Genomic DNA, 27,007 nt, shown 5'->3' with positions numbered 1-27,007 from the left:
CAAGGGGACCAAGCCTCACACAGTTTCGGAGTCACCAGTGGCCCGCCGAAGTCGTGATGTGTAGCAGCCAAAAAAAGGGGGGGGGGAAAGCAGCAAAGCGTCTTACTGGGCCTCGGGAACTCAACTCTCAGCTGGCCCCTCCGATGCAGCAGTCCGCCTTCGTCGTGGACTTTTAGATCCGGGCCAGAGATAGGCCGTCAGGCACAAGACAAGGTCAGTTGTCACGGCGTGGGCGAGTCCAGAGAGATCCCAGCCAGCAAGTCGTAGTTCACCGGCGCTAGGCCCAAGCCGTGGGCTCGCCTAGATGTTGGTGCCGGGCGGGAGGGGGAGGTCAGTAAGGGTCGTCCTGCGCCTCATCTGCGGGAGCCAGCGGCTCGATATTGGGCTGGATCAGTGGGGAAATGCCCCCCCCAACACTCGACCGGCAAAATTGAGAGCACCGGAGGTTAGGGCCAGGCCGTAGCTGCCTCGTAGAGGACACCCGGGAGCTGTTTATGTGGCGGCCGCCATCTTGGGCCGAGGGGTCCTGTCCGCCGGGAGTTGCTCGCGGCGGTATCTGCAGGCCAGGAGGCGCCAGCGGTCAGCCGGGGGGTTCATAGGGGGCACAGACAGGTGATCGGTAGACCCCGGGCCCGGCAACAGCACTAGCGGAGGTGCGGAGGTCGTTTGGCCGTACGGGCTGAGGAGCCGCCTTAGAGCACGACCATTCTCCTCGGCAGTCAGCCACGCCCCCCACATTTGCAGATAAATTGAAGCAGCACTAACCTGTCTAAAGTTTATATTCTTAAGTATTGGGCTTTCCCCCAGTTTGTTTTATAAAAGTGCAAAGCATAACAAAGTAATAGCATCTGGACGTGAAACCTGATGGCAACAATGGCTAAGAACAAAAGCATGTGACCAGCCCTTGGGAACACAAAGTAGACAGTGAATCAAATTCATTTTAAATCTGGTTAACAAGAATCAGTGACTATTTTGTTACAAAAGCCAAATGAGGTTCAATAGAGGGCATCGTTTATAGGTGAGTTAAAGATTTAACTGACAATTCACACAAATCCCCTTCTTCTCTAAGGATAGTTCTATATTTTAGAAATGCCTTTTTATCTCTTGTCAAGTCGGATTTAAAGAGTCTGGCTTAAGTAACAATATGCCCAAAGCCATAGGCTGGGCTAGGCACACACCTACTCAGTGGCAGGATATCTTTGCAGGTGATGGGGTGCTTTACAAATACACATAACATAGCACAATTCTGAAAGGAGGACCTGATTTAGTTGTGCCACGGATTCTAACTCTGAAATACAACCTGAAACAGTCCTTAATTATTGCCTAACAAAGTCCAGTCTCCAGTTTAAGCCAGACTGAAAGCCAGAGTAAAAGAGGTTGTAATTTAAGAAGGTTGGAAATAGAGCCCTGGCTCAGCTCCTCATGAACCTCAAATCAGAAGTGACTCTGAGGTAAGCACAGGAGCTTCTATAAAACCTATTTTCCTCACTTTGGAAGGGGAGATTGCTAGCATAACCCCAAATGTCATATTTGTAATAAGATGTTGCTACTCTTTGGCATTCTAAATCTTAATCAAGGCTTCAATGGGCTTGTTACCAAGCCTGGACGCAAGGATGGATTCTTGAAGAGAAGAACCTGCAAGCAGAGGGGACAGAGTCTGTCACTCGGAGGTGACCAGGAGGCACGGAAGAGCAATGACCACTGATGACAGAATATGTAGGAGTGATGTTGGTGACCTTGTCACTGCAGCTTTGAGTACCAGGCAAAGCTGTGGAAGACCAGGAGCCGTTCACAAGCTGTCCCAGGTCAGAAGTTCGGAACCAAGGGAATCTGTGTCCGGCCGGAGCACCAACAAGCCTTGCCAGCAGCAACCGGTGTGGTTAAAGAAAAAGGTGCAACGTTGGGACCAGAAGGGCCCAAGGGACTCACCAATTACATGCAGGGGCACCCTCACACTAATAACCGAGCACCCTGCCCTAAGGACTGAAGTACCTGCCATAGAGGTGACTGAGGCTTTAGGTGTAGTGACCCCAGATTTAAAGAAACTTGTATCTATGGTGAAGGGTGCAAGCACCCGGTCACACAATGACAGGCCTGTAGTCACAGTTTGAGTGGTCTCTCATGGGTGTGCAGCCCATGGTAGACCCCGGGTACCTTAGTACCATATACCTGGGACTTGCAAGAGTACACCAGTGTTCAATTGTGGAGGTATCAAAGTATTTACCATTGACAAATTTAGGGAAGGAGCACAGTGACTGGAGTCCTGATTATCGGGATCCCATTCAGGCTTGTCAGCAAAAAGTGCGGGTAACCATGAAAGCAGATCCTACTTTCCTAGAGTGCAAAAAGCACTGGAAAGAAGGAGCACCCTTGACCAGTCCCTCTGTCTATAGAGGATAGCTGCGAAATCTGACACCAGGTATGGACCAGGACTACTGGAGCAGTATGCTAGAGCTTGACCCATTGCAGGAAGTTAGGACCTATCCCAAACACCTCCAACACCGGAAGCAGATAGGGCCAACTAAGCGTGTCAAAAGCTTTTTTTTAAATCCAGGGAGACCGCCACAGAAAGGTCAGCCTTTCCAGTCATTGCATCCATGATGTGGCACAAATGTTGAATGTTGGAGTGCGTTGCCCTTAGTGGCACAAACCCACATTGGTCCGGGTGCACCAGAGAGTGAAACATCGAGAGCAGTCTAATGGCCAGGACCTTACTCAGAATTTTATCATTTATGTTCAACATTGATAACCAGTGATGAGAATTGACCTCTAGGGGGTCCCTGCCCAGTTTTGGAAGCACCACTATGAGAGCCTCACGAAGGGGCCTCGGCAGGATGCCCCGGTGGTACGCCTCCAGATATATTTCCAGTGGACGAGGAGCAAGGATGGCTCTAGGTGGTCTCGATTTGATTATGGAAACTTGCTATACCTTGGGTCACCTAAATAAGTCACCAATAGGTTACTGGTTGTACAGAACGTGGTAGCTAGACTACTACTTAATATACCCAGGAATCAGTCCGCTAGAGCGGCATTGAAAGAGTTACACTGGTTACCAGTCCAGACCAGGATTAAGTTTAAATCAGTTTGTCACACAGAGCAATGTATGGGAGAGGTCGAGGGGGGGGGGAAGAGTACAGCCTCTCATAATATTGAGCCAACACCTCATTCTCATTAATGTCTTTCGGAGTGGCTTCCAAGCCACCTGCGCCATTGCTTATGGTGCTCACCAGGGTCCTGGGGACTTCCGACCTCAGCAACCAAGTCAAAGCGCCCCCCGGTTTATTGCCATTGGTGTGCTGGCAGGACAGGGATGATTTATAGTTCAGGTTGCAGAGTCTCTGCACCTCCTCTAGATGCTGATGGTGCAAGGCTGTCAGTTGGGGGTGTGTGTCAGGTGCCGACACAGCCTTAAGCTCTGTGGTCCGCAAGCAGGCCTTTTAAGTCAGAACACTGAGTGACAGATGATTTGGCACCCCATGCAGTGGCAATGCAATGCACTCTCATAACCACCTTCATGGCATCCCACTCCAACCTCCGGGAATCCACTGACCCAGCTTTCTCCTCAAAATATTGGGAGAAGTGCACATCAATGGTGCCTTTGTACGCCTTGTTCTGCAGAGCCTCTGTCTGAAGCCGCCAGGTCGGGACAGGAGCACTCACTCACCCACCCACCCCCACTTTAATGTAACCAAGAGGATTATGATCAGATAGGGTCCTACCCAGGTTTTCAGAGTTGCATATAAGGGGATGGCAGTCCACACTGCAGAAGAAATAGTCTAACCTGGTGTGGACCTGATGACCTGGTGCATAATTAGAATACTCTGCCTCCCGGGTGACTCAGCTGCCAGACATCATGTGCAAGGTGCCAATGCAAGGCGATCCCTAAAACGTAGGTGTCGACCCTCTGAGCACAGCGGTGTGGTTCGCTATATGCGATTAGATGGCTCTTTAATCCGTTAATCCTTCAAAAGATTGTCTCACAATTTACATTGTCAAGCTTTGTTTTTTAGTTCCTTTATCCATGATTTCATTTCATGTTCATTCATCAATGTTAATTGTGTACATTATCCTGTATTTGGGTGTCTTTCATAGATTCACATGCCTGAATCATTCCCCGTCGTCGAGACGGGAGCCTCCGGTATATAAAAAAGTAATGTCCTATAGACATACATAGAAAAGAATAGGCCTAAGGATCTCACCTTAGTGACCTATCCACGTCCTTTTGTAGGAAGGACCAAACAGAGCAGGACCAAGGGTCCCACCTTGGTGGCCTATCTGAGTCCTTTTGTAAAAAGGACCAAAATAAAGAAAACCAACCAATCCGCTACTACCTCCTTCTAGAAACCTTCCTGTCAGGAGCCCAAGTCTCTCAGATTTTCTACCGCACGTTGTGCTAGGGAGTCTCCACCTGAGTTCTCCTCAGGAATCTACTTCTTTCTTCAAAAACGACTTTATTCAACTTTTATAATTATGTCTGATAGCCAGAAAAAAGGTCTCTTTAGGGCCTGTTCCTCCTGCAGCAAGAAAAGACTTCATGTGGAGGATAAATATGAAACATGTTTATATTGTCTCTACCCTCAACATCAAGCCAAGGACTGCAATATATGTAGGACCTTCTCGAACAAGACCCTCAAGGACCGAGAAGGACGCCTACTACTCTGGCTCAACAGACTCAAGACCAAGACAGATGACTTGGTGTCGGAAGGTGTTTCTGGAACTTCACATTTTTCCTTGAAGAGGCCAAGGGTTACTTCCCCTAGCCCCTCAGACACCCCTCCTATGAAGACTTCCAAAAAGTCCTCAGAGGGCAAGACCTCAGTGTCTGGCAAGGAACTTCCTGTCACCAGGAAGCAGCCGCTGGTCCCGACGACGATGACAGCGTCGATGGTTTATTCAGCGCAAAAAACTGTCTCGACGACGACAGTGTCGACGACGACTGCATCGTCGGCTACCTCCTCGACGACGCCTTCGTCGGCGAGTAGACCTACGCAGTCGACCATCCCAGTCACTCCATCGACGACAATAGTACCGTCGACGACGAGATCGTCGTCGAAGACATCAACGACGACGACGCCTATCTCGTCGACGAGGAGCATACCGACGACAACAGGAAAACCGTCGACGACGGGTAAACCGTCGACGGTGGAGAAATTGCCGTCGGCGAAAACGGCGTCGATGAAGACACCGTCGACAGAGACACCGTCGGCGAAGGCGCCTAACACGCACCGTCGACGACCGCAGGGCCATGGAAAGAGTCTGCACTTTTATCGCATGCCATGGATGCCTTTCCACCTCAAGTAAGCCATGTCACAGTCAAAATCACAAAAAAGCCAATTACGCCAGTCCTGACGTCGCCCAGTAAGGTGCAACAACTACCTCCAGCCTGCCTATTACAAGGTGAGGAGTCAGATGAGGATTCATATACACAAGCAACTAGTCCATCAGACTTGGTGCTTAAGTGTCAAACCACAGACGAGGAGCCGGAGGAGGAGGACCATGTAGAGCAATCGGTCCACACTCCAATCCAGACACAGGTTACACCAATGGTGTGTCTCCCTGCATCCATCGTCTCGGATCTCCAATTCCTAATAAAGGATTACAAAGAAAGGTTTCCGGAGAAACCCACTACACCTACACTTCCAGCTGCACAGGTACCAGCTCCTTCGTCTCGCCATAAACCACCTCCACTGGTACTTGAGAAAGTACAGGAACCAATTCAAGACATTCGCTCATCTGACGAAGAGGAGAGAGAACAGGAAGAGGGTGAAGTCTATGACGACGAGTCAGACCTGGATGCAGACCAGGACTATGTGGCACATTCTCCGGAACCACAGTCTTCGGAATCACCACCTGCAGACATCGGTGGATTCCACAATCTCATAGAGCGGGCTGCCAAAAGATTCCATATGTCTATGGAAACGCAGGAGACTGAATGCTTCCTTTACGATTTCAAGGAGCCCACTAAGAAGTCGACAAGGTCAATCCCAATCATTGACTTTATCTGGAAACAAGGCAAACAGCTCATGCACACACCAGCTTCTATACAAGCGGTAGTGGCCAGACTAGGTAAAAAATACAAGGCAACATCATCGGCGCCAGCATGCCTCACAGGTCACCCCAAGGCAGATTCTGTAGTCACTCAAGCGGCACAGAAAAACTCGCGTAATCCAGCATCGCCTCTGTCGACGCCACCTGACAAGGAAGGCAGAAAACTGGATGCGGTTGGTAAACGCTTCTCTACCACTTCGTCCATGACGGTGAAAGTGGCGAATTCAATTGCACTTCTGGGCCGTTACAATCGTCAACTCTGGGCAGACATTGCACCCTATCTTTCTAATCTGCCAGAAGATCTCGGAGAGGAGGCTCATTCGCTCCTCTTAGAAGGCCAAACATCTGCTTCCGAACTCGACTGCGCGATTGACGTCGCCATGACTGGTTTCCGGCAGCTGGCAAGTGCTGCCGTACTACGACGGGGTTGGCTCAAGGCCACCTCCTTCCGCCAGGAAGTGCAAACAAGAATCCTCGATATGCCTTATGATGGCCAGCACCTCTTTGGTGAACAAATTGACGCGGCCCTCACCACTATTAAAAAGGACACGGACACTGCCAAGGCTCTTGGAACTCTGCAATTCCGGACCCAGTCCTTTCGTGGCAACAGAGGAAGAGGACAACCTTCATATAGGGGTTCCTACAAGAATAGGTCTTCCTATTCGTACTCCCAAAGCAAACCGCAATTCCAACAGCGGCAAAACCAACAAGGGCGCCAGACTTCCTACGGCAAGTCGAACTACAGAGGAAAAAAACAAAAACGACCTGCTGGCAACCGCCAATGACTCGTTTCTATGGCCAGCCCATCCACCATTGCATTCTTTACAACTTGGAGGAAAACTCACATACTTCCTAAAAAATTGGCAAAAAATAACAACGGATCGGTGGGTACTCCAACTCATTCAGTTTGGACATTCCCTAGAATTTGTCTCAATTCCCCCAACGACACCACCTTACAAACGATCCCACAGGCACCTACGGTTGCTTCTTCAGGAAATAGCTTCCATGTTAAAAAAGGGGGCGATAGAGAGAGTTCCACAGGCCCACAGGGGGAAAGGTTTCTACTCTCATTTCTTCCTAATTCACAAAAAAGGAAAAAAGTGGCGGCCAATCCTAGACCTCAGGGCACTCAACGTGTTCCTAAAGAAACAATCGTTCCGTATGGTAACTCTACAGGAAATCCTGGGTCTCCTGGAGGAAGGGGACACCATGACGTCCTTAGACCTTCAGGACGCCTACTACCACATTCCTATCCTCAAAGGGCACAGGAAGTACCTCAGGTTTGCGGTAGCAGGACAACACTACCAATTTCGTGTCCTTCCATTCAGCCTCAAATCTGCCCCACGGATATTTACCAAATGCCTCTCCCCTGTGGCAGCCTTCCTCCGTCAACAGGGCCACCAGGTGTTCCCATACCTGGACGACTGGCTGGTGAAAGCACCATCCGTGACCGCCGCAGCCTCATCCTCCAGCGCCTGTCTGGATATTTTCCATCGACTAGGCTTGACCCTCAACCGCGAGAAGTCGGCACTGGAACCCGCCAAAGTCATCACGTTCCTTGGAGCGACTCTGGACACGGAACGTGTCAGAGCTTTCCCCTCTCAGGAGAGAAAGGTCAAACTCATCTCCCTGGCCAAGTCAGTGGCTTCACGGAAGACTCTACCGGTCCGCACCTTCAAGTCCCTCCTCGGCATGATGTCTTCATGCATAATGCTCATTCCCCACTGCCGCCTCAAAATGCGCCCTCTCCAAGAGGAACTAACAAAGCAATGGACACAAGCTACGGGATCTTTCGAGGACCGCATACGCGTCACTCGAACCATGGTCGACCACTTACAGTGGTGGAGATCGCTCAGACATCTGTCACAGGGACTACCGTTCCTGCTCCCAGCAGAACCACACGTAATAACGGACGCATCCCTGGAAGGGTGGGGAGCAGTACTCCAAGAACTCCAGATCAACGGCAAGTGGACGACACAGGAAACCAAGCTCCATATCAATCTGCTGGAGTTAAGAGCGGTCTTCCTGGCTCTCCAAGCGTTCCTACCACGCATTCTAAACTCCCCAGTGCTTGTCAGGACGGACAACACCACGACGATGCACTACCTGAACAAACAGGGGGGGGGGGGGACGCGATCGCTCTAGCTATCTCGAGAATCGCAAAGAGTTTGGAACTGGCTTCTGGAACATGGAATAACGTTGAAAGCGGAGTACGTCCCGGGCAAGGACAATGTCTTGGCGGACGCCCTGAGCAGAGAGAGGTCTCCTTCCCACGAATGGGAACTAGACACGGAGGTGCTGGAGCATATCTTCGCGGAGTGGGGAACCCCGCGAATAGACCTCTTTGCCACCAGAGAGAACGCCAAATGCCCAAGCTTCGCAAGCAGGCATCACCACTCAGGAACCCTCGGGAATGCATTTTCCATCGCATGGCGCAACGTATTTGCGTACGCCTTTCCGCCATTCCCACTGATACCCAGGGTTCTCAGGAAAATGAAGTCAGAGCCCTGCACTCTGATCCTAATTGCTCCACCCTGGCCGAGGCAGCACTGGTTCACGGAACTTCATCGCCTCTCTGCCCGGCCCCCTCTTCGCCTGCAGCATTTTCCAGCCCTGCTCACGATGTCCCAAGGGCAGGTTCTCCACCCGAATCTGAGCTCTCTGAAGTTGTCAGCCTGGCTCCTGAATACCGCGAATTCAGCCACCTGAACATCCCGCAGGAGTGCAGAGACGTCCTTGCGAAAGCTAGAGCTGACAGCACTAATAAAACCTACTCACTAAAATGGAAGCAATACTGTTCCTGGTGTGTGGCTAATGGCTTGCACCCCTTCCACACCACTCCACAGCAGCTGCTGCCATACTTATTGCATCTTGCGCAATCAGGCCTTGCACATGCATCCATCAAAGTGCATCTAGCAGCGATTTCCAGATTCACAAGGACTCCTACGGGCCCATCCCTGTGGGCGGACAGACTTATAAAACAATTCCTAAAAGGCCTATTCAGGTCCTTTCCACGACCAAGACCAATTCCTCCATCGTGGCACCTCAATGTGGTACTTCATCAGTTGATGAAGCATCCCTTCGAACCCATCCATAAGGCGGAGATCAAATTCCTCTCCTGGAAAACGGCCCTCCTCCTGGCGTTAACCTCTGCCAGAAGGGTCAGTGAGTTGCAGGCTCTCTCCATCCAAGATCCCTTTATGCAATTCAGGGAAGACGGAGTCATTCTGCGGACTAACCCTCGGTTCATTCCAAAAGTCCCCTCGGACTTCCACCTTAACGAACCAGTGGTGCTTAGATCATTCTTCCCAAATCCTACCACTGCAGCCGAGAGAACACTGCATTCGCTAGATCTGAAGAGATGTCTTAAATTCTACATCGACAAGACACGACACTTCCGAAAGTCATCCCAACTCTTTATTGCCTTTAGTAGACCACGGAAAGGCATGCCCCTGACAAAACAGAGTATTTCAAGGTGGATTTCTTCTGCGATCACCTTTTGTCACGACAAGGCCGGACGGCCTCTGGACTCACGAGTCAAAGCTCATTCGACAAGAGCCATGTCCACGTCTGCGGCGCTGTTCGCTGGAGTGCCGGTATTGGACATCTGCAGAGCGGCGACCTGGAAGTCCCCACACACCTTCACCAGGCACTACTGCCTGGATACTGAGCTGATGAAGGATGCAGCAGTGGGCCGAGCAGTGCTTCGCCATCTATTCCAGTGAGGTGAGCCTTCCTACATCCCTCCATCCTTTACTGGTATGCACATTCTTTTACTAATATTTACATGACAATGCATTTTGGTGGTTTGCAGTCGCGTGATATGTATTATCTACAGACTCATATCTGATGTTCCGTCACAAATGTGCATAATGTATTGCTTGCTACTCTGATTCAGGCATGTGAATCTATGAAAGACACCCAAATACTGGATAAGAAATGCGTTACTTACCTGTAACTGCAGTTATCCAGTATTAGTGTCTTTCATAGATTCACATGCACCCTCCCGCCTCCCCTGGCAGGGCTCACCTATCTCTCTAACGAGTTTACGCCTAACTAGCTTGGTGCGTATGAAAATCTGAGAGACTTGGGCTCCTGACAGGAAGGTTCTAGAAGGAGGTAGTTGCTGATTGGTTGGTTTTCTTTATTTTGGTCCTTTTTACAAAAGGACTCAGGCCACCAAGGTGGGACCCTTGGGCCTGCTCTGTTTGGTCCTTCCTACAAAAGGACGTGGATAGGTCACTAAGGTGAGATCCTTAGGCCTATTCTTTTCTATGTATGTCTATAGGACATTACTTTTTTATATACCGGAGGCTCCCGTCTCGACGACGGGGAATGATTCAGGCATGTGAATCTATGAAAGACACTAATACTGGATAACTACAGTTACAGGTAAGTAACGCATTTCTTATATAGAACCAAAATTCTTCACATTGATAAGAGATCAAATCCCAATGCATTTCATGCACTTCATTGCACTTCTTCAGGGGAATCTAGGTTAAATCAAAATTTAGTAAACAAAATGAGTTCCACTCCTTGAACATTCCATCATTATAAAACCTGTTGGCATAGTATAACGATTTACATGTTCTAATCAAATTGAAGGGGTTGTGCATATTTGTTAAATATTCACTACATCATTCCTCTGTGCTCATATTAAAAGCTAGTGTATTAAACAAACTGAATGTTATCAAGATGGTATTTGTTATCAATAAAGAACGCTAGTTGACAACCGCTCTGTGTTAGGTTATGAGTCTGTCTTTTTATGTCCCCGAAATATCTCAAAACGTATCGGCATATTTATCTCACCAGTTTGTATCTGGTTACACTATCAATATTAGTTATTCAAGGATGCCATTCCTTAAAAGCGTTTAGCAAACTTTTTATACGTTTGTTCTGGAAACTGTCATCTATGCGTGCACGCTATGGCTAAGACTGTGTTCTAAGCCTTCCGGTTCTGAGTAAATTTATTACTCCGGTAAAAGCTTACCTCATATTCAGTTATTCTCGTGTTCGGCTTGGTTGCATAGGGATGTTCGAACGCTATGGTGTTTTTTCGCACCGGTTAATTATGGATAGTTAACACGAACGACGGACTCAGGGTCACGTGATTGCGTCGAGAAACGTGGGGGCCATCTTTGAATATGTTTATGGTATAAGACTCAAATGCTGTGGTAGCATATAGGTTGAGAATAATCATTGTTTAACCTAGGTTTAATGTGTATATAGTATGTGTCGCTATGGTGTTACAAAAGCAGGGTGTACAATGTTAATTAAACCGAAGGTTTTAAAGCAAGCAAATATAAACATGAGCAAATGTGAAAAAGATAAGTTACATTATAACATGTTACATTATAAATAACAGGCAAATTCTAAACGGTCATGGAGTCCTTTTGGTTTGATAGAGTCTATTTTATATATCCAACTGTTCTCCCTCTGTAGTAAGATTTTGTTATCTTTATCATCAGATTTTTTGATTATCTCCAAAATAGTGAATTTTAGTTGCGCTACACTATGAGCTCTATCATTGAAATGTGTTGCAACTGAAGACTACGTTTTTGGTTCTTATATTGCTTTTATGTTCCAGTATACAAGTTTTGATTTTTCTACTTGTTTTGCCCACACAAACTAAGCCGCAGGGGCATTTAAGCAGGTAAATCACATTTGAAGTGTCGCAAGTGGCTGTCACTTGTAATTTGATAGGTGTCCCTCTTAATGGGTGATTGATTGTGTTTCCTCTGATTATATTATTGCAGTTGCTGCAGTTATGGCAAGGTATGGTCCCTTTTTTATTGCATGCTCTCAGGTGTGTTGGTAGGTTTTAGAATTTCCTGGATTTTACGGCTCCTAGTGTGTGCAAATATTGGTGTATTGTTGAAAATCCAGTTGAAATCTGGCTCATCTGCTAATATTGACCAATATTTGTTTATGATCCTTTTATATTGGTGACTTAAGGTGGAAAATTTGGATACAACAGCTATCCTTGGTGGTTCTGATTGGCTTGTCTGTTGTAGCAAGTCATTGCTATTTTTACATTTTTTATTATCACATTTGGTTATCCACGTTCTTTGAATCTGGTGACCATTGTTTCAATCTGAGTTTGTAGTTCTGTTTCTTCTGATATTATTCTTTTGATTCTGTAAAGTTGTGAAAGAGGTAAATGATTTTTTAGCTGTAGTTGATGGGAAACTCTTGTAATGTAAAATATTATTGCGATCTGTGTTTTTTTAAAAGAGTGGTTACAAATTTGTGATCTTTTATCGATATGAGAACATCAAGGTATAAAAAGGAGGTATTGCTTGTTTGGTAGATGAATTGGATCCGGTCGTTGATTGTATTTAGATCTTCTAGTGCGGTGTTCAATTCTTCCAACTAACCTTGCCATAAAAGAAAGATGTCTTCAATGAATCTCAAAAATAACAATGTGTGTTGCTGCCAATTTTCTCGACTGAGAATGTATTTATTTTCAAATGCATTCATAAAGGTGTTTGCGTATACTGGCGCGGCACAGTTGCCCATTGAAGTGCTGGTTAGTTGTAAATAATGCTCTTCTTCTCAACAAAAGTAACTTTGATATAATGTGAAAGTTAGTAGTTCTATTAAAAAGATTTGAAAATCTTTATTCATGTCTGATAGTAACATTTCTTCAACAGCTTCTATCCCTAAATTGTGAGGGATAGAGGTATATAGAGATTTGATGTTGATGGTACATAGCCAAATTTCATTGTTATCAGGTAGCTCGACGTGTGCCAATTTGTTTAAAAAATCAGTTGTCTTTGACATATGTTCTGGTGGATTGAACCAGTTCCTGTAAATGTGCATCAAGAAATTTACCTATTGGTTCATGGATGCTCCCTCTTGTTGTCACTATTGGTCGCATGGGTGGATGTTTAAGATCTTTGTGAATTTTGGGGAGCATATATATGGTCGGTGTCCGTGGATATGGTTGGCTTAGGTATTTCTTGTTTTTTTCTGTAATGATCCCTTCGTCTTGAGCTTTGTTGAGGATGCATTGTAAATCTTTTTGGAATGTTTGTTGGATTGTGGCCAAGAGGCATGTATGTCTCTCTGTCTCTTACATGATCATTAACTTGGCTCTTGTAAAAGGTGTTATCAATTAATACAAGTGCTCCTCCTTTATCTGCCCTTTGGCAGATGATGTTTTGGTTATTTGATATTTTCTTTAAGATGTTAAATTCTTTTTTAGAAAGATTTTGTAATTTGGTTCTTGATCTGAAATTTGATTTGTCGATGTCATTCTTGATTACATTTTCAAAAATATCAAGCGTTTTGTGGCTTACTGGAGCTTGGTAAGAACCACTCATTTAAAATTTTTTGAGTTGATTATCTTAAGTTTTTTCTGTTTTTTGTATCAAGTTTTAAAAAAGTGGAACAGTCTCAAATTCCGCATTAATTTGAACGCACGTACATCTAGCTCCAATTTATTTGTGTGATGTGTTGGCACAAATGATGTAACTTTTTGTAAGGTTTTAATTTCCAATGACAACAGTTTATATGATATGTTAATGATCAACTGATTTGTGTTTAGTTCTTCTTTCTGTTGCGTTTGGGTCCCTGGGTTGATGCTTTCATGGGAGGTTGTTCGATGTTGATCGCCCCTCCTGGGTCTCCGTTGTCTCTTTGACCTGATTCTAAAAAAGATACATTTGTAGTGTGTGCAAGGTGGACATCCTAGACCATCGTTGGATTTGTTTAGTCTCATACATGCGCAGAGTGCCCAGCAGTGGGTCAATAATCCAAGTCTGTGTTGTGTGTTCAGTTAATATCAATCACCCCCCATAACCATGGGGCCTAGGGGTCCAGCAACATAGTTGGGGATAAAGTGACTAAGATTGCTCCCTGGGATGTATTCGGTGCATAAAATGACACCATTTAAAGGGGTGCCCATCCAAGGTGCCCGCCAGGATTACGTAACGGCTCGCCTCATCAACAAGTACTCTTGACTTCATGAAGGGTACCTCCGGAGCGATCCAGATAAGGACCCCTCGGGCATAGGCAGGGTATCCTGTACCAAATACCTGCCCACCCAAGCGTTTACCCACTTTGCTATGTTCCCCTGCGGTCAGGTAGGTCTCCAGAAGACCAGCAAAATGAATGTCTGCGCCGGAGATGAGCATATATCCTGTGGCTGCTGGCAGAGATCGCCATACCACAGCTGTTCCAAGAGACAGTTGTGGGCCATGTGTACAGACCACATACCCTGTGATTCTCTGGTTCCATTCACCATACCCCGCATCTCAGTCACTCTGGCAACCAGCCAGGCCTGATCGCTTAGCTGCAGACTTGGTGGGCAGGATTATTTGAGGAGTAATTACGGGCCAGCAGCAGAGCTCCACACTCTGCGTCTGATACGGCTGCCATCTTGGCCACTCCTCTTCTCCCCGTCAGACCATCACCTTGGCTGCCTTCTTTGCTCCTCCCCACCCTTCCAAAGAAGAGGAGAGGCTCCATTGTCTGGACCCAAAAATAACATGTTCTTTATAAATCACACCAAATAGTTGCAGTAGATGACCGACTCTTCGTGGGGTTTGTTGGTGCTAAGAAGTCTGTGCAGAAGAGGACCATCTTTCGATAGAGATCTGCTACACATTGGCCAAAAAGCAACTCCCTTAGGGCTTGCGTGCCATTCTACTAAAGTCAAGGCTGTGAACACCGCCTCTCTGCGTTGACTGATTCCTAGGGGGGCCTCACTAAGCGCCTTGTTAATACACACCACTGTATCCTCATTCTTTGTAGATCCGCACTTCTGGCGTGGGAAGTTGCGAAATGAAACTTAGTTTGAGTAGGTGGCGCCTATATAGGCATTGTACACATCCCTTCTGACGCAGAAAGTGCAAACGTGGAGTCCGACTAGATAGTCTCTACCAGATAAGGCATTACTGAAGGCAAGTAACTTGTTCAGCATGTTGCTAATTTAGTTACATGCTTAAACGTGTGTATTGGCCACATAGATCGATATTAGGGGATTGTGTCGCAATCAGACTTGAAAAGTTAATGTCCGGAATTGTTTTGTAACTTGTTTGTAATTCAGATAATTAATAGTTGAAAGGCCGGCCTCCATGTCTTTGTTTTGTCAATCTGTTTACATTTCCAAACCTTCGTTCACCAGCATCATTAACCAGGGTGCTTGTACATTGGAGGATGTGGTCTTGTGTGTCAGTCTTTCAGACTGTCTTTGTTGAGGTTGGGCCAGCCTAGAGGAAGCGATAATCCTGTTTGGTAAATGTTTATTTGTATAATATATTTTCAAGGCAAGTTGTTTTCACAGCAACCCATTTTTATATTGAAGTTTTTTTTAAAATTGATAATTTCTTATTTTTCAGCTTCTAGCTCAGTTCCTGGGGCTGTGGGCCTGACCACCTCTGGGGAGAGTGAGTCGGATGATTCAGAAATGGGAAGGTTACAAGGTATGAGTTACTTAGATGTACAAAAATGTTTTACTGAATTTTAATTGTATCATTGTTGTGTGAACAGTTTTTTCTAAATGGATGCAGATTTTGTTGCCACACTTTCATTCTGCTGTAACTGAAGTCTTGACCGGTTTATTTGTAGGTCAGACAAGGGTGGGAAAAGTAAAAGTGGTAGATAGCCCCGTGAAAGCTCTCTCTCTCGAGCCTGGGCTGTCATCTCACTCCACCGATCGAAACCCAACCAATCTTCCTTTAGGGAAAAAACGTTATCTCAGAGTGGAAGTAGCAGGAAGGCTATCTGCAGAAAACTAAAGTGGTTCTGCATTCATTTATTGAAATGGTCTGGAAATTAGCATTGGCGAAACCAGTACGTTTGGCAGTGGTTGTTGCCCTTTTGGTTTTACCATGCTTGTACTCTTCCCACTTGCACCGGGGTGCTCCAAGGTTGTATTTTGGCTCTATTGCTTATTGCGGTTTATATTAACCTGTGTTCAAACTTGATCAGTCACTAAGGACATTGCAAAAATCAAGCATGCCGCTTTGCTGGCGCTGCTTTATGCAGATAACGCTGTACTTATAGGATTGTACTCCAGGGGCCCTAGATTATTGATAGAATCCTTTGTATCTTTTATGAGCAAATTGAAGTTGGTCCCTAATTATAGGAAATTGCACATGGCGGCATGTGAACCTGGCAAGAAACTCCTGGCTAAGATCATGGTTAAGGAGAACACTCTAGGCAGTGTAAATGACTTTAACTACTTATGGGTTACTTTTAGTAGTGCAGGGACATGACAAACATGGTTCAGATGTTCATGCTCAAAGCTCAGCAGAGCAGCCAGAGTAACCTTTAACTTACCTCCGTGGGATGGAAGGTGTCATCTACCCAGTCCTTCACATTTACAAGTATCCGTGTGTCTTGGCGACAATTTATGGGGCTAGGGTTCGCATCTGTAGGCAGATCATGCACTTAACTGCTACAAGCTCCCATTTAATTTTGCACACCGCACTTGGGCTTATGCATATTGGTGAACTGTTTAATTTGGCCCTACTTTTATTGTGGATTAGTATCTGGTCTAACCGCGAGCAAGCCATTTTGGACTGTTTTCAATGGATAATGGATTTTCCATCCGCTGGTTAGCCTATGTATGTAAAATTAACGTTGCTTTGACCTGATCGAATCAATCAATGAATCATAACGTTTGTATAGCTCGCTACTCACCCGGAGGGGTCTCAAGGCGCTGGGGGAGAGGGGTCCGTTACTGCTCGAAAAGCCAGGTCTTGAGTTACTTCCTGAAGGAGAGGTGGTCCTGGGTTCGCCGGAGGTGGATGGGGAGGGAGTTCCATGTCTTGGCTGCCAGGTAGGCGAAGGATCTTCCTCCGGTGGTGGCTCTGCGGATGCGTGGAACAGCGGCGAGGGCGAGGCTGGTCGATCGTAGCTGGAGGGTGGGAGTGTAGAAGGTCTGGCGGTTGTTGAGGTACTTGGGGCCCAGGTCGTGGAGAGCCCTGTGTGCGTGGGTGAGGAGTCTGAACGTGATCCTCTTGCTGACGGGGAGCCAGTGCAGGTCTCTCGTGGCTGTGTCAGGGGATGTCCAGGACGAGTTGTGCGTAGTCGTTCTGGATGCGTTGGAGTCTTTTCTGAAGTTTGGCTGTGGTTCCGGCGTAGAAGGTGTTTCCGTAGTCCAGTCGGCTGGTGACGAGTGCCTGGGTGACAGTCTTCCTGGTTTCGGTGGGGATCCACCGGAAGATCTTGTGGAGCATGCGCAGGGTGTTGAAGCACGATGATGAGACGGCGTTGACTTGTCTGGTCATCGAGAAGGAGGAGTCCAGGATGAAGCCCAGGTTACGTGCGTGGTCCGTTGGCTTGGGAGTGGTGCCCAGGGCAGGGGGCCACCAGAAGTCGTCCCAGGCAGAGGGCGATGATCCCAGGATGAGGACTTCCGTCTTGTCTGAGTTCAGTTTCAGGCGGCTGTTCTTCATCCACTCGGCGACGTCTTTCATCCCTTCGTGTAGGCTGGTTGTGGCAGTGGCGGGGTCGTTGGTGAGGGAGAGGATCAGCTGGGTGTCGGCATAGGAGATGATGTTGAGGTTGTGTTGGCGTGCGATGGCTGTGAGGGGGCTCATGTAGATGTTGAAGAGGGTGGGGCTGGGTGATGATCCTTGTGGTATGCTGCAGATGACTTTGATGGCCTCGGCCTGAACGGGGGGAGGCGGACTCTCTGGGTTCTTCCGGTGAGGAACGAGATGATCCACTCCAGTGCCTTCTCTTGGATTCCGATGTTGCTGAGGCGCTGCACTAGGGTGCGGTGGCAGACAGTGTCGAACGCTGCGGAGAGGTCCAGGAGGATGAGGGGCGCTGTTTCCCCGTTGTCGAGCAGGGATCTGATGTCGTCAGTGGCTGCGATGAGGGCGGTCTCGGTGCTGTGGTTGGCTCGGAAACCGGACTGCGAGGGTTCGAAGGATCCGTTCGTCTCGAGGAAGGCGGCAAGCTGTCTGTTGACTGTCTTCTCGATGACTTTGGCAGGAAAAGGGAGGAGCGAGATGGGGCGGAAGTTCTTGAGGTCGGTGGCGTCCGCTGTTGGTTTCCTCAGGAGGGCGCTGAGCTCGGCGTGCTTCCAGCTCTCCGGGAAGGTGGCGGTGTTGAAGGAGGTGTTGATGATGTCCCGGAGTTGGGGTGCGATGATGGAGTCGGCCTTGTTGAAGACTTGGTGGGGGCAGGGGTTGGTTGGTGATCCAGTTTGATTCACCACATGAAATTAGTCATCCGATTCTCCAATGGGCACCCAGTGTTTGCATTTCTCTGTTTTCTTTTCCCCCCCAGGAGGACCACCCGTTGGCATCATTGGAAACAGTCCCTCTACAATCATATTTTGTCTCCACTGCTTCATCTTTTTGTCTCGGGTCTCTTGCTTCAATTTCGGATAAAATTTTGTAAGCCCTTTATCCATTCGGGGCTTGTCCCTTTCAAAAGCCTCGATTTCCCATTCCTCTAGTGCTTCGTACTGCGTTAATCTAGGTCTGGGATGTAAATCATTCATTCGGGTTCTCAAATTAAATAGAATCCTGCCGTTAAATGTACCTTCTAACGGAAAAGCCAATACTCCGTCATCTTTCGTGTATTCTGCCCAATTTTCCAACCATACACACAAGTGGTACCCTTTATCAAACATCATAAAAGATGCGGGAGTATTAGGTGGTGGAATGACAACACCTTCTCTGGTTCTAATTGGTTTGTCTTTTTTGAAATAATTCTTCACTTTGTTCACCAGGGACAATTTTCTCTTATTTCCGTACATAATGCTAGTGTTATGACCTTTCCACTGATCGTTTTCAAATCCTAAATGTCTCGGATCTGGTCTAGTATGCGGTCTGTACGTATGCCACATATAATTTCCTTCAAGCTGGCTCTTTGTTTACAAAATCACTTCCAATCTAAATGCGTCTCTTATTTTCCGTGCAACCAATGAAATGCGCGAATTCAAATAGTCTCGACCAATGGGTGCGCGGCCTTTCGCGAGACAAGTTCTCACACTTCGGCACTCACCCCTCCTTTACAATTTTGGCTCCGCTACACACCCGCTGCGTCTACCAATCCCAGCGCGGCACAAAGTGACGTCAGAGCAGCTCCGCAACTGACTCCCTCCTTCACAAGGTAACGGAAACTTAATTTCTCTCTAAAGTGCTTGTGCTTGGTTATTTAACAACTAATACACATTCGCCACTGTACTCAAGTGTCTAGACAGGAAAGATTTGTTTCATTGCAAGTAAACTCCTTCTGTCTACTTTTCACACGCTACGGACAGATCTCTTCTGCCTGCCCTTCACTCAAGCATTAGGGAACCTGCTACTTCTTTCGACTCATCCACTTCTTATCGAGATATATTCCAAGCCCAAAGTTTCACCAGCGAACCCTTTTGCTATCATTCAAGCCCCGACGAACCATGCTACTCCTTCCGCTGTGACCCTTACTAGGTTATATCAGATAGAAGTTTTGCCAGTGATCTCGTAGCTATCATTTATTCAAACATGCATTCAGAAAAAACCCTAGTTAGTGCTTCCAGTTCTGCCTAACCTGCACCAACTTTCCTGGAGTCAGTGACCTCAAAACAAGTGGATTCTTTTCACCACTCGCTATTCAATTCCCCGGGGATTCCCAACAACATAAAACACTTAACTTACAAATGTGTTAATACATATATCAGTACAATAATAGGAAAAACAATTAAAACATCTCATAATTTTTCAAAGCAAACATTTTACGTGAGTGATCAATTCATGCAAATTGTTTTACTTCCATAGCAGCATAAACACAACCAAAAAAGAGAAACTTCTAGCAGCATCCAACTTATCTAGCTTAACTAGTCCTTCCTAACTTTAACTAGTCCCTAACCATCACCTCTACTACCAGAAAATTACTGATAGAGATCGTAGGTCACCCAACCAATAATTTCACCATATAGTTTTCGGGCCCATAAATTTCAGTTCAACCTATACATTAATCAGATGACCCACCAATTCTTCTACCAGTAACCCTGGTTCCTACCTATTTATTTCTATCTTACCTGACTTGCCAATCCACCGTTGCAGGTACCTAAGATCCACAATGGATCAGGGAGCTAGCTGTAAAAGAAAGGCAGGCAAAATACAAAACCCAACTTATTTCTATTCCACATTAAATGATCACAGACAACTGGGAAGTTTTAAAAGTTTATCTAGAAATCAGGTTTGGAAATTAGCAAGTTTACAGTCAAAAGGCAATCAATAATCAAGATAACAAAAAGAACATAACCGTAGAGGAACAGTGACAGGGCAACCATTTATAAGTCTATAAGAAAGTTATAATAATGCGATCTACTAAATGGATTTACATTTTTGGATCACAAACTTGACTTTTACTGTTTGGGAAAAATACTGCAAGGTATGGACTGGAAATCCTATACATCTATAGGAGGGGGAAAATTGGAACACGCTATAGTTCTAGTATCTTACGCAAATCAGATTTCAGGAGAAATTTATATACCACAGTAATGTTTCATAAACCGTATGGAGAGAAAATGTGTTCTAAAAGGTAGGGAAACATAGGAACATGCTAAGGAAATATACTGTATGACTTTATAATAGGTTGCGGAAAGCATGGAAAATTAACATATGCAAAGAAATGTCTTTATTAAAGCAAAGACAGAAATATAGACGATGCAGTGAAGAGTTTTCGCACTATATTTACCTAGAAAGGTGTGCAGACCAACCCTGGCCACGGATCAGTCAAGGACAGGAAATACCCCAAGGAAGGACAGTCCTCTATGGGACAGCAGGTGCAGAATGGACACCCCAGGACCGGACAGGATAACCAGATTAGGATCAGGACAGGACCACCAAGGCACGACCAGCACCCGCAGTTTGGAAGCAACGCCTGCGCTCCACCCTCTCTGCAGTTATCGGTCAGAACCCCGATTGGGTTAGCGAACTCCCCAGCAAAGTGCTCCGCCAGCACTTAAGGTTTAGTAAAACCTTTAAAGTCTAAGGTCAAATTCGGACAGAGTGCTCCGCAGCGCTCTGTATTCAGTCACCTATTGAGTGCGTTGGGTCAGTGACAGGTCAGCTATTCAGACAAGTCGGACAATTTCTGTAGCTGAACCTAGGCTAGATATACTGTTTTCGGGTCAGTATACCACCCCCCAATGTTGCAAAGTGTCAGAATCCCCAATTTCGATTGGTCCCCACATAGGATAGGTTAACACACCAATCAGAACAGACTTCTTCAAGCTTAGTTTTGCATCTTAAGGACCCGCCTAGTGAATTTGGGCTTCCCATGAGAGAATACACAGAATACAATAGGAAAGATTTCATTGTAACAATTTCAGTACATTCGAGTCCCTCTCGCTGGGTCAGAGGTGGCTTTCGCAGGAGCATCTTGACTTGTGGCTGCCAACTGGCTGGGTTCCTCTTCTCAAGGCTACCTTCTCCCATGCTGCGCGACATGCGCAGAAGGGACCTTCAAGATGGTTCTTGGCTCATTCAGACCCCCCCATATCGCGGTACATGAAAAGTAAGCGAAAACAAATTAAAACATAGAAATAAATGAACTTACTACATATCATGATTTTGTACTTTAGGTTTCTCACTGTAAAAATATACTATGCGATTATAGATTAGTGCAACACACAATAACACAAGAGCATTTGCGCAAGCTTCACCATGTGAGTATTTCAGACAGCCATATTAGTGGCAAATACGCATGCGCACATTTTCCCACCACAACTGCGACTACGTCACGTGAGTGTGACTAACGCATGCGCAGTAGTAAATTCCCAAGCGACAGCCATTTTAACAGAAGGATTAATCGTATTAGTAAAACACATAGGCAAGCATCACTAAGATACATGTATACCAAAAAATAAAAGAAATTAGTAAGACATACAATTTGGATTACAGAGTTATACATAAATCGAGGTTCTTGATCTCAGCAAGTCGCGTAATGTGCGAAATCTTGCTTCATCAGTACTAAAGAACGTTGACAAGGACAGTCGTCGAACCGAAAAAGGTCTCCGACCCTAAAGCAACAGTCGAACCAGACAGAGCTCCACGACCTTAGGCTATCGAGCCAAAAAGTCACGGACTAGTCACCAAGCCAAAAACATCGTCACCAAGGCCACGGATAGTTGAGGAAGAACTCTTCCATCCTGATCCAGTGAGTGAGGAACAATAAAAACTGTACATAGACCCTGAAACAGGAAAGGTTACAGTTTACCATCGGAAAAAGAGACCATTGGACACGGACACTCCTTCCCCTGTTTCTCCAAAGAAAAAAGACTTCAGGTCATCTCCCTCAAGACCTTTAACTCCTCCTCCTCTCTATCCTAATATGCCTTTTGTGCCTTACTCTCCTACACATTCACAGTATGATGATAAAGAACATGGGGGTATATCCTCATAACAATTTTGATGAGCCACAGGATCCGGATGCACAAGACCCTGATGCACAAGATAACCCATGGGATGACCAAAACGATCCATGTGATCCACTTCCCATCCCAGACACCTCCACATACCCTACAAAACCGTCTCCTACTGACGACACCATTCTTTTCAATCAATTGCTAGATAGGGCACCAAAATATCACAATGTGGACATGCACACTGACCCCATAGAAGAGGACTTTTTATTTGACACCTTTCCTACTTCTGATAATGTCAGGACACTTCCTATGTTAAAAGGGGTACTTAAACATGCGCCAGACATATTCAAAGATCCAGCCAGAGCGCGTGTACTCAATCCCAAAATAGAGAAGAAATATAAGGCGGCCACTTCCGACCCCGCCTATATCAAATCCCAATTGCCTTTAGACTCACTAGTAGTGGCAAACACCCGAAAGAGAGCCAACTCACAAACAGGAGATGCTCCCCCTCCTGACAAGGAGTCTAAGATCTTAGAAGCCTCAATCAAAAGGGTGGCCTCACAAGCTGCAAATTCATGAAGGATTGCAAACACACAGGCTTTATTAGCATGCTATAATAGAGCGCATTATGATGAACTTGAAGGTTTGCTGCAACATTTACCCGAACCTTTTAAAGCTAAAGCGAACGACCTCATTCAGGAAGGCAAATGTATAACTAATGCTTCCATTAAATGTGTGCTTGATGCAGCTGATACAGCAGCAAGATCCATTAATACTAGTGTATTACTACGCAGGCATGCGTGGTTACGCATCTCTGGTTTTAAGAACAAGGTGCAATCCACAATCCTCAACCAACCAGTTAACCCAGATTTCCTGTTTGGTCCAGCAGTAGACTCAATCTTAGACAAAATGAAAAAAGATACTGAAACTGCTAAGTCTATGGGTGCACTTCAGTTTCAACAACACAGAGGTTCCTTTTGTCGCTCCTCCTACAGAAGCTCCGCAAGAGGCAACACATTACAGGCTCCCTCTACATTCAAAAGTAATACCCAGAGTACCTTTAATAAAGGCTCCAACAGAGGGGGTTATAGGGGAAACAATAGCAAGGGCAGGGGACGTGGCGGCAAGAACACCAGAGCCTCCACTGCCACCAAACAGTGACTTTATCACACTCACTCAGGACCACCCGACACCGGTTGGAGGCAGAATAAAACAATTCCTACCAGTTTGGAATGCCATTACCACAGATCGGTGGGTGAGACAAATTATCCAGTATGGTTACTGCCTGGAACTCACTTCTACTCCACCCAACATACCACCCAAACATCGTCCTATGTCCAAAGAACACATCACACTGTTACAAGAAGAGGTCGCGTCCATGCTAGAAAAGGGAGCCATAGAGCCAGTCCCTTTTCAACATCCAGGGACAGGAGTATACTCTCTATACTTCCTAATTCCCAAGAAGGATGGGTCCCTCAGACTGCTAAATCAATACATACTCTCAGAGCTTTTCCATATGATTACTCTACAGCAAGTACTCCCGTTACTCCAGCAAAACGACTTCCTTGCTACATTAGACCTCAAGGACGCATACTTTAACATACCTATACATCCAGCTCACAGAAAATACCTCAGGTTCACAATAGAAGGGCAACTTTATCAATTCAAAGTTCTCCCCTTCGGGGTAACTACGGCCCCAAGAGTTTTCACAAAATGCTTTGCGGTTGTAGCAGCACACCTCAGAAGGCAACACATCCACGTGTTTCCATACTTCGACGATTGGCTCATAAAGGCCAACTCGTACGCACAGTGTGCAAGCCATACGTCTCAAACACTCCAGCTGCTGCACAGTCTGGGGTTTTCCATAAATTACCCAAAATCACATCTACAGCCCTCCCACATACAATATCTGGGAGCCACAATAGATACCTCAGTAGCAAAAGCATATCCAAATCCAGCCAGGATAGCCAATATGCAGACTCTCATTCAAAAGTTTCAGCCACAACACTCCTTACCAGCTCGAGTGTTCATGCAGCTCATAGGCATGATGGCCTCCTGTATATTCATTGTCCCTCATACCCGACTTCAAATGTGTCCACTGCAAGAATGCCTGGCAAGGCAGTAGAACCAAGCTCAAGGACAATTAAAATACCTAGTGTTGGTGGACAGTTGCGCTTACAACTCTATGCGGTGGTGGAACCCACAAAACCTTTCCAAGGGGCGACTGTTCCAAGAGCCGGTTCCACAAGTAGTACTAACAGCGGACGCATCACTGACAGGTTGGGGAGCCCACCTACTTCAATTCACAGTTCAAGGGCTCTGGACAATCAAACAAAAAACACTGCACATCAACCACTTAGAGTTGCTCGCAGTATTTCTAGCACTGAAAGCTTTTCAGAAGTACTTGTACAACAAGACTGTTGATCCGGACGGACAACATGACTGCCATGTATTACATACAGAAGCAGGGAGGGACACACTCTCCACCGTTCTCACCTAGCACAGAGCATATGGAGGTGAGCAATTCCAAAGAAATCTTTCTCCTAGCAGAACACCTGCCGTGGAAAGACAATCAAGTAGCAGAGCTGTTAAGCAGGCACAACCAACAGCTACACTAATGGGAGATTCACCATCAGGTTCTCAAACCATTCTTTCAGCAATGGGGGCATCCAGAGATAGACCTGTTTGCCACAAACGAAAACTCAAAATGCCAGTACTTTGCCACCAGGTTCCCACATCCGTTGTCACAGGGAAATGCGATATGGATGAACTGGTCGGGCAGATTTGCGTACGCATTTCCACCAGCCCCACTGATTCCGCTGGTGGCACGCAAACTACGCCAGCAGTCACTCACAATGATCCTGGTTGCTCCCACATGGGCAAGACAACCATGGTACACAACGTTTCTAGAACTTTCAGTAGTTCCTCACCAAAGACTGTGCCTCTCGCCACATCTTTTAACTCAGAACCATGGAGAAATCAGGCACCCATATCCCAATCAGATGAACCTAGCGATCTGGCTCCTGAAGTCTTAGAGTTTGGGTACCCTAATTTGCCTCCTGATTGCATGAACATTATCAAGGAGGCAAGACATCCAACTACTAGAGCATGCTATGCAGCTAAATGGAAGAGATTTGTAATTTATTGCAAAAATAACCAAATCAACCCATTAGATGCTTCCATCCAAAACATTATCTGTTACCTATTGCATCTTCAAAGATATATCTATCTGCATCCTAGGGTCTTCATTGGTAGTCATAAATGTTGAATATTAATTCCCCGCAGCCTGCTCGGACCCCGGAACACCTTCTTTAACATAGTTAAAACTTGAGGAAAATGCAATTTAAGAATGCCAATCATTCAAATTAATTTTCCAGTGAGTCTCCATTTAATCTGTCATAGATGTATTTTCCTTCCAAATGCTGATGAACAATTAGTTGAAGCTATTAAATAGCTTTTGAAAGTGCAGTACTTTGTCCTGGAAAAGCTACCTTTGTACCAAAGGCATGAGGAGAATAAACAGCCAGATTGGCTAATACTGACTGAAGTTAAAAAGATGCCTGTGCCTTTAAGAACCCCCAGAAGCACTTTATTCCACAATGCATTCTAGTGGCAGTTTGGCTATGAGTTAGTTCTTTTGTCCGGGTCCTTCAGACAGGATCTCTGAAGAAACCATATGTTTTTTCACACCTTTAAAACATCTATGTTCGAGGCATATGAGCTGCAGATTGCACACCTAGTGTTGGGCCCGGATGTTTGCAGTTTGTTGTTGTCCTGAAAAGTTATTTGGAAGTCACGAGATAGGTGACTCCTCCTTTGGACCACATTGCGCATGGGCATCTGCTCCATCCCCAGATTCTTTTTTTCCGCCATCGGGCTCGGATGTGTTTCCTGCGCTCCGGTTAGGAACCGGATTTCCTTCGGCGTGCAATCCTCACCCATTTCGACGTTATTGTTTCGATCGCGCTCCACATCGACGCGATTCTTAACCTTCATGAGGTGTGCAAACTTTGCCTCTCACCGGAGTACGAGGCTAAAGACTTTTCCGCTTGTGCCTCCTTCTGCTCCAAGAAGACGATCCGGGACCGACTAGCTCGAACAATGGCCTGCTCGTCAGCTTCGATCCCCAACGACATCTTTGATGAGGGTGTTGACGTGCCAGAACACCAACACGCCGAAGAGAGTACCAGCTCCTCAGACGCCGAAGACTTCTACGTCGAGGAAGTCACTCCAGCTCAACGGGTCGTAAGTAAGATCGTCGACCCCTATCCTTCCTCGACACCCTCTAAAAAGGCTTCGGGCACACCCTCACCTTCGGGCCTGGGTGCACACCGAGACACTGCTTCCCACGCCCCGCCTTCGGGCCCAGCAAAGAAGCCCATTAAGCCTTCAGGCAGCTCGGGCTCGAGCCAGCCTATCCACTGTGCTGATCCTACACCAACACCGAAGAAAAAGCCATCTTCGTCAACCACGCCAACCGTTGCTCCGACACCAAAGCACACAGCACCGACTGGCAGCGGCACATCAATGCCGAAACCGCATTCGGAGCCAACTAAAAAACCGCCTAAAGCTCCAGATTTAAAAAACCGCCTAAAGCTCCAGATTCACAGGCTTCGGAAACTAAAACACCCGGAA

At 46.4% G+C, this 27,007-nt stretch overlaps 1 protein-coding gene across 11 annotated transcripts in view; it reads left to right on the top strand.

The window, feature by feature from the left end:
- Positions 1 to 27,007, top strand: part of TRIP12 (thyroid hormone receptor interactor 12) — a 1,008,257-nt gene that overhangs the window by 184,636 nt on the left and 796,614 nt on the right. For all 11 annotated transcript variants that reach the window (XM_078668151.1, XM_078668159.1, XM_078668158.1 and 8 more), the window contains one exon: positions 15,393 to 15,476. In XM_078668151.1, the coding sequence (XP_078524277.1) occupies positions 15,393 to 15,476 (84 nt within the window). The remainder of the gene's footprint in view (positions 1 to 15,392; positions 15,477 to 27,007) is intronic.

Source organism: Lissotriton helveticus, chromosome 11 (genome assembly GCF_964261635.1).
Source record: "Lissotriton helveticus chromosome 11, aLisHel1.1, whole genome shotgun sequence".
Lineage (NCBI taxonomy): Eukaryota > Metazoa > Chordata > Amphibia > Caudata > Salamandridae > Lissotriton > Lissotriton helveticus.
This window is presented reverse-complemented; position numbering and strand designations above follow the sequence as displayed.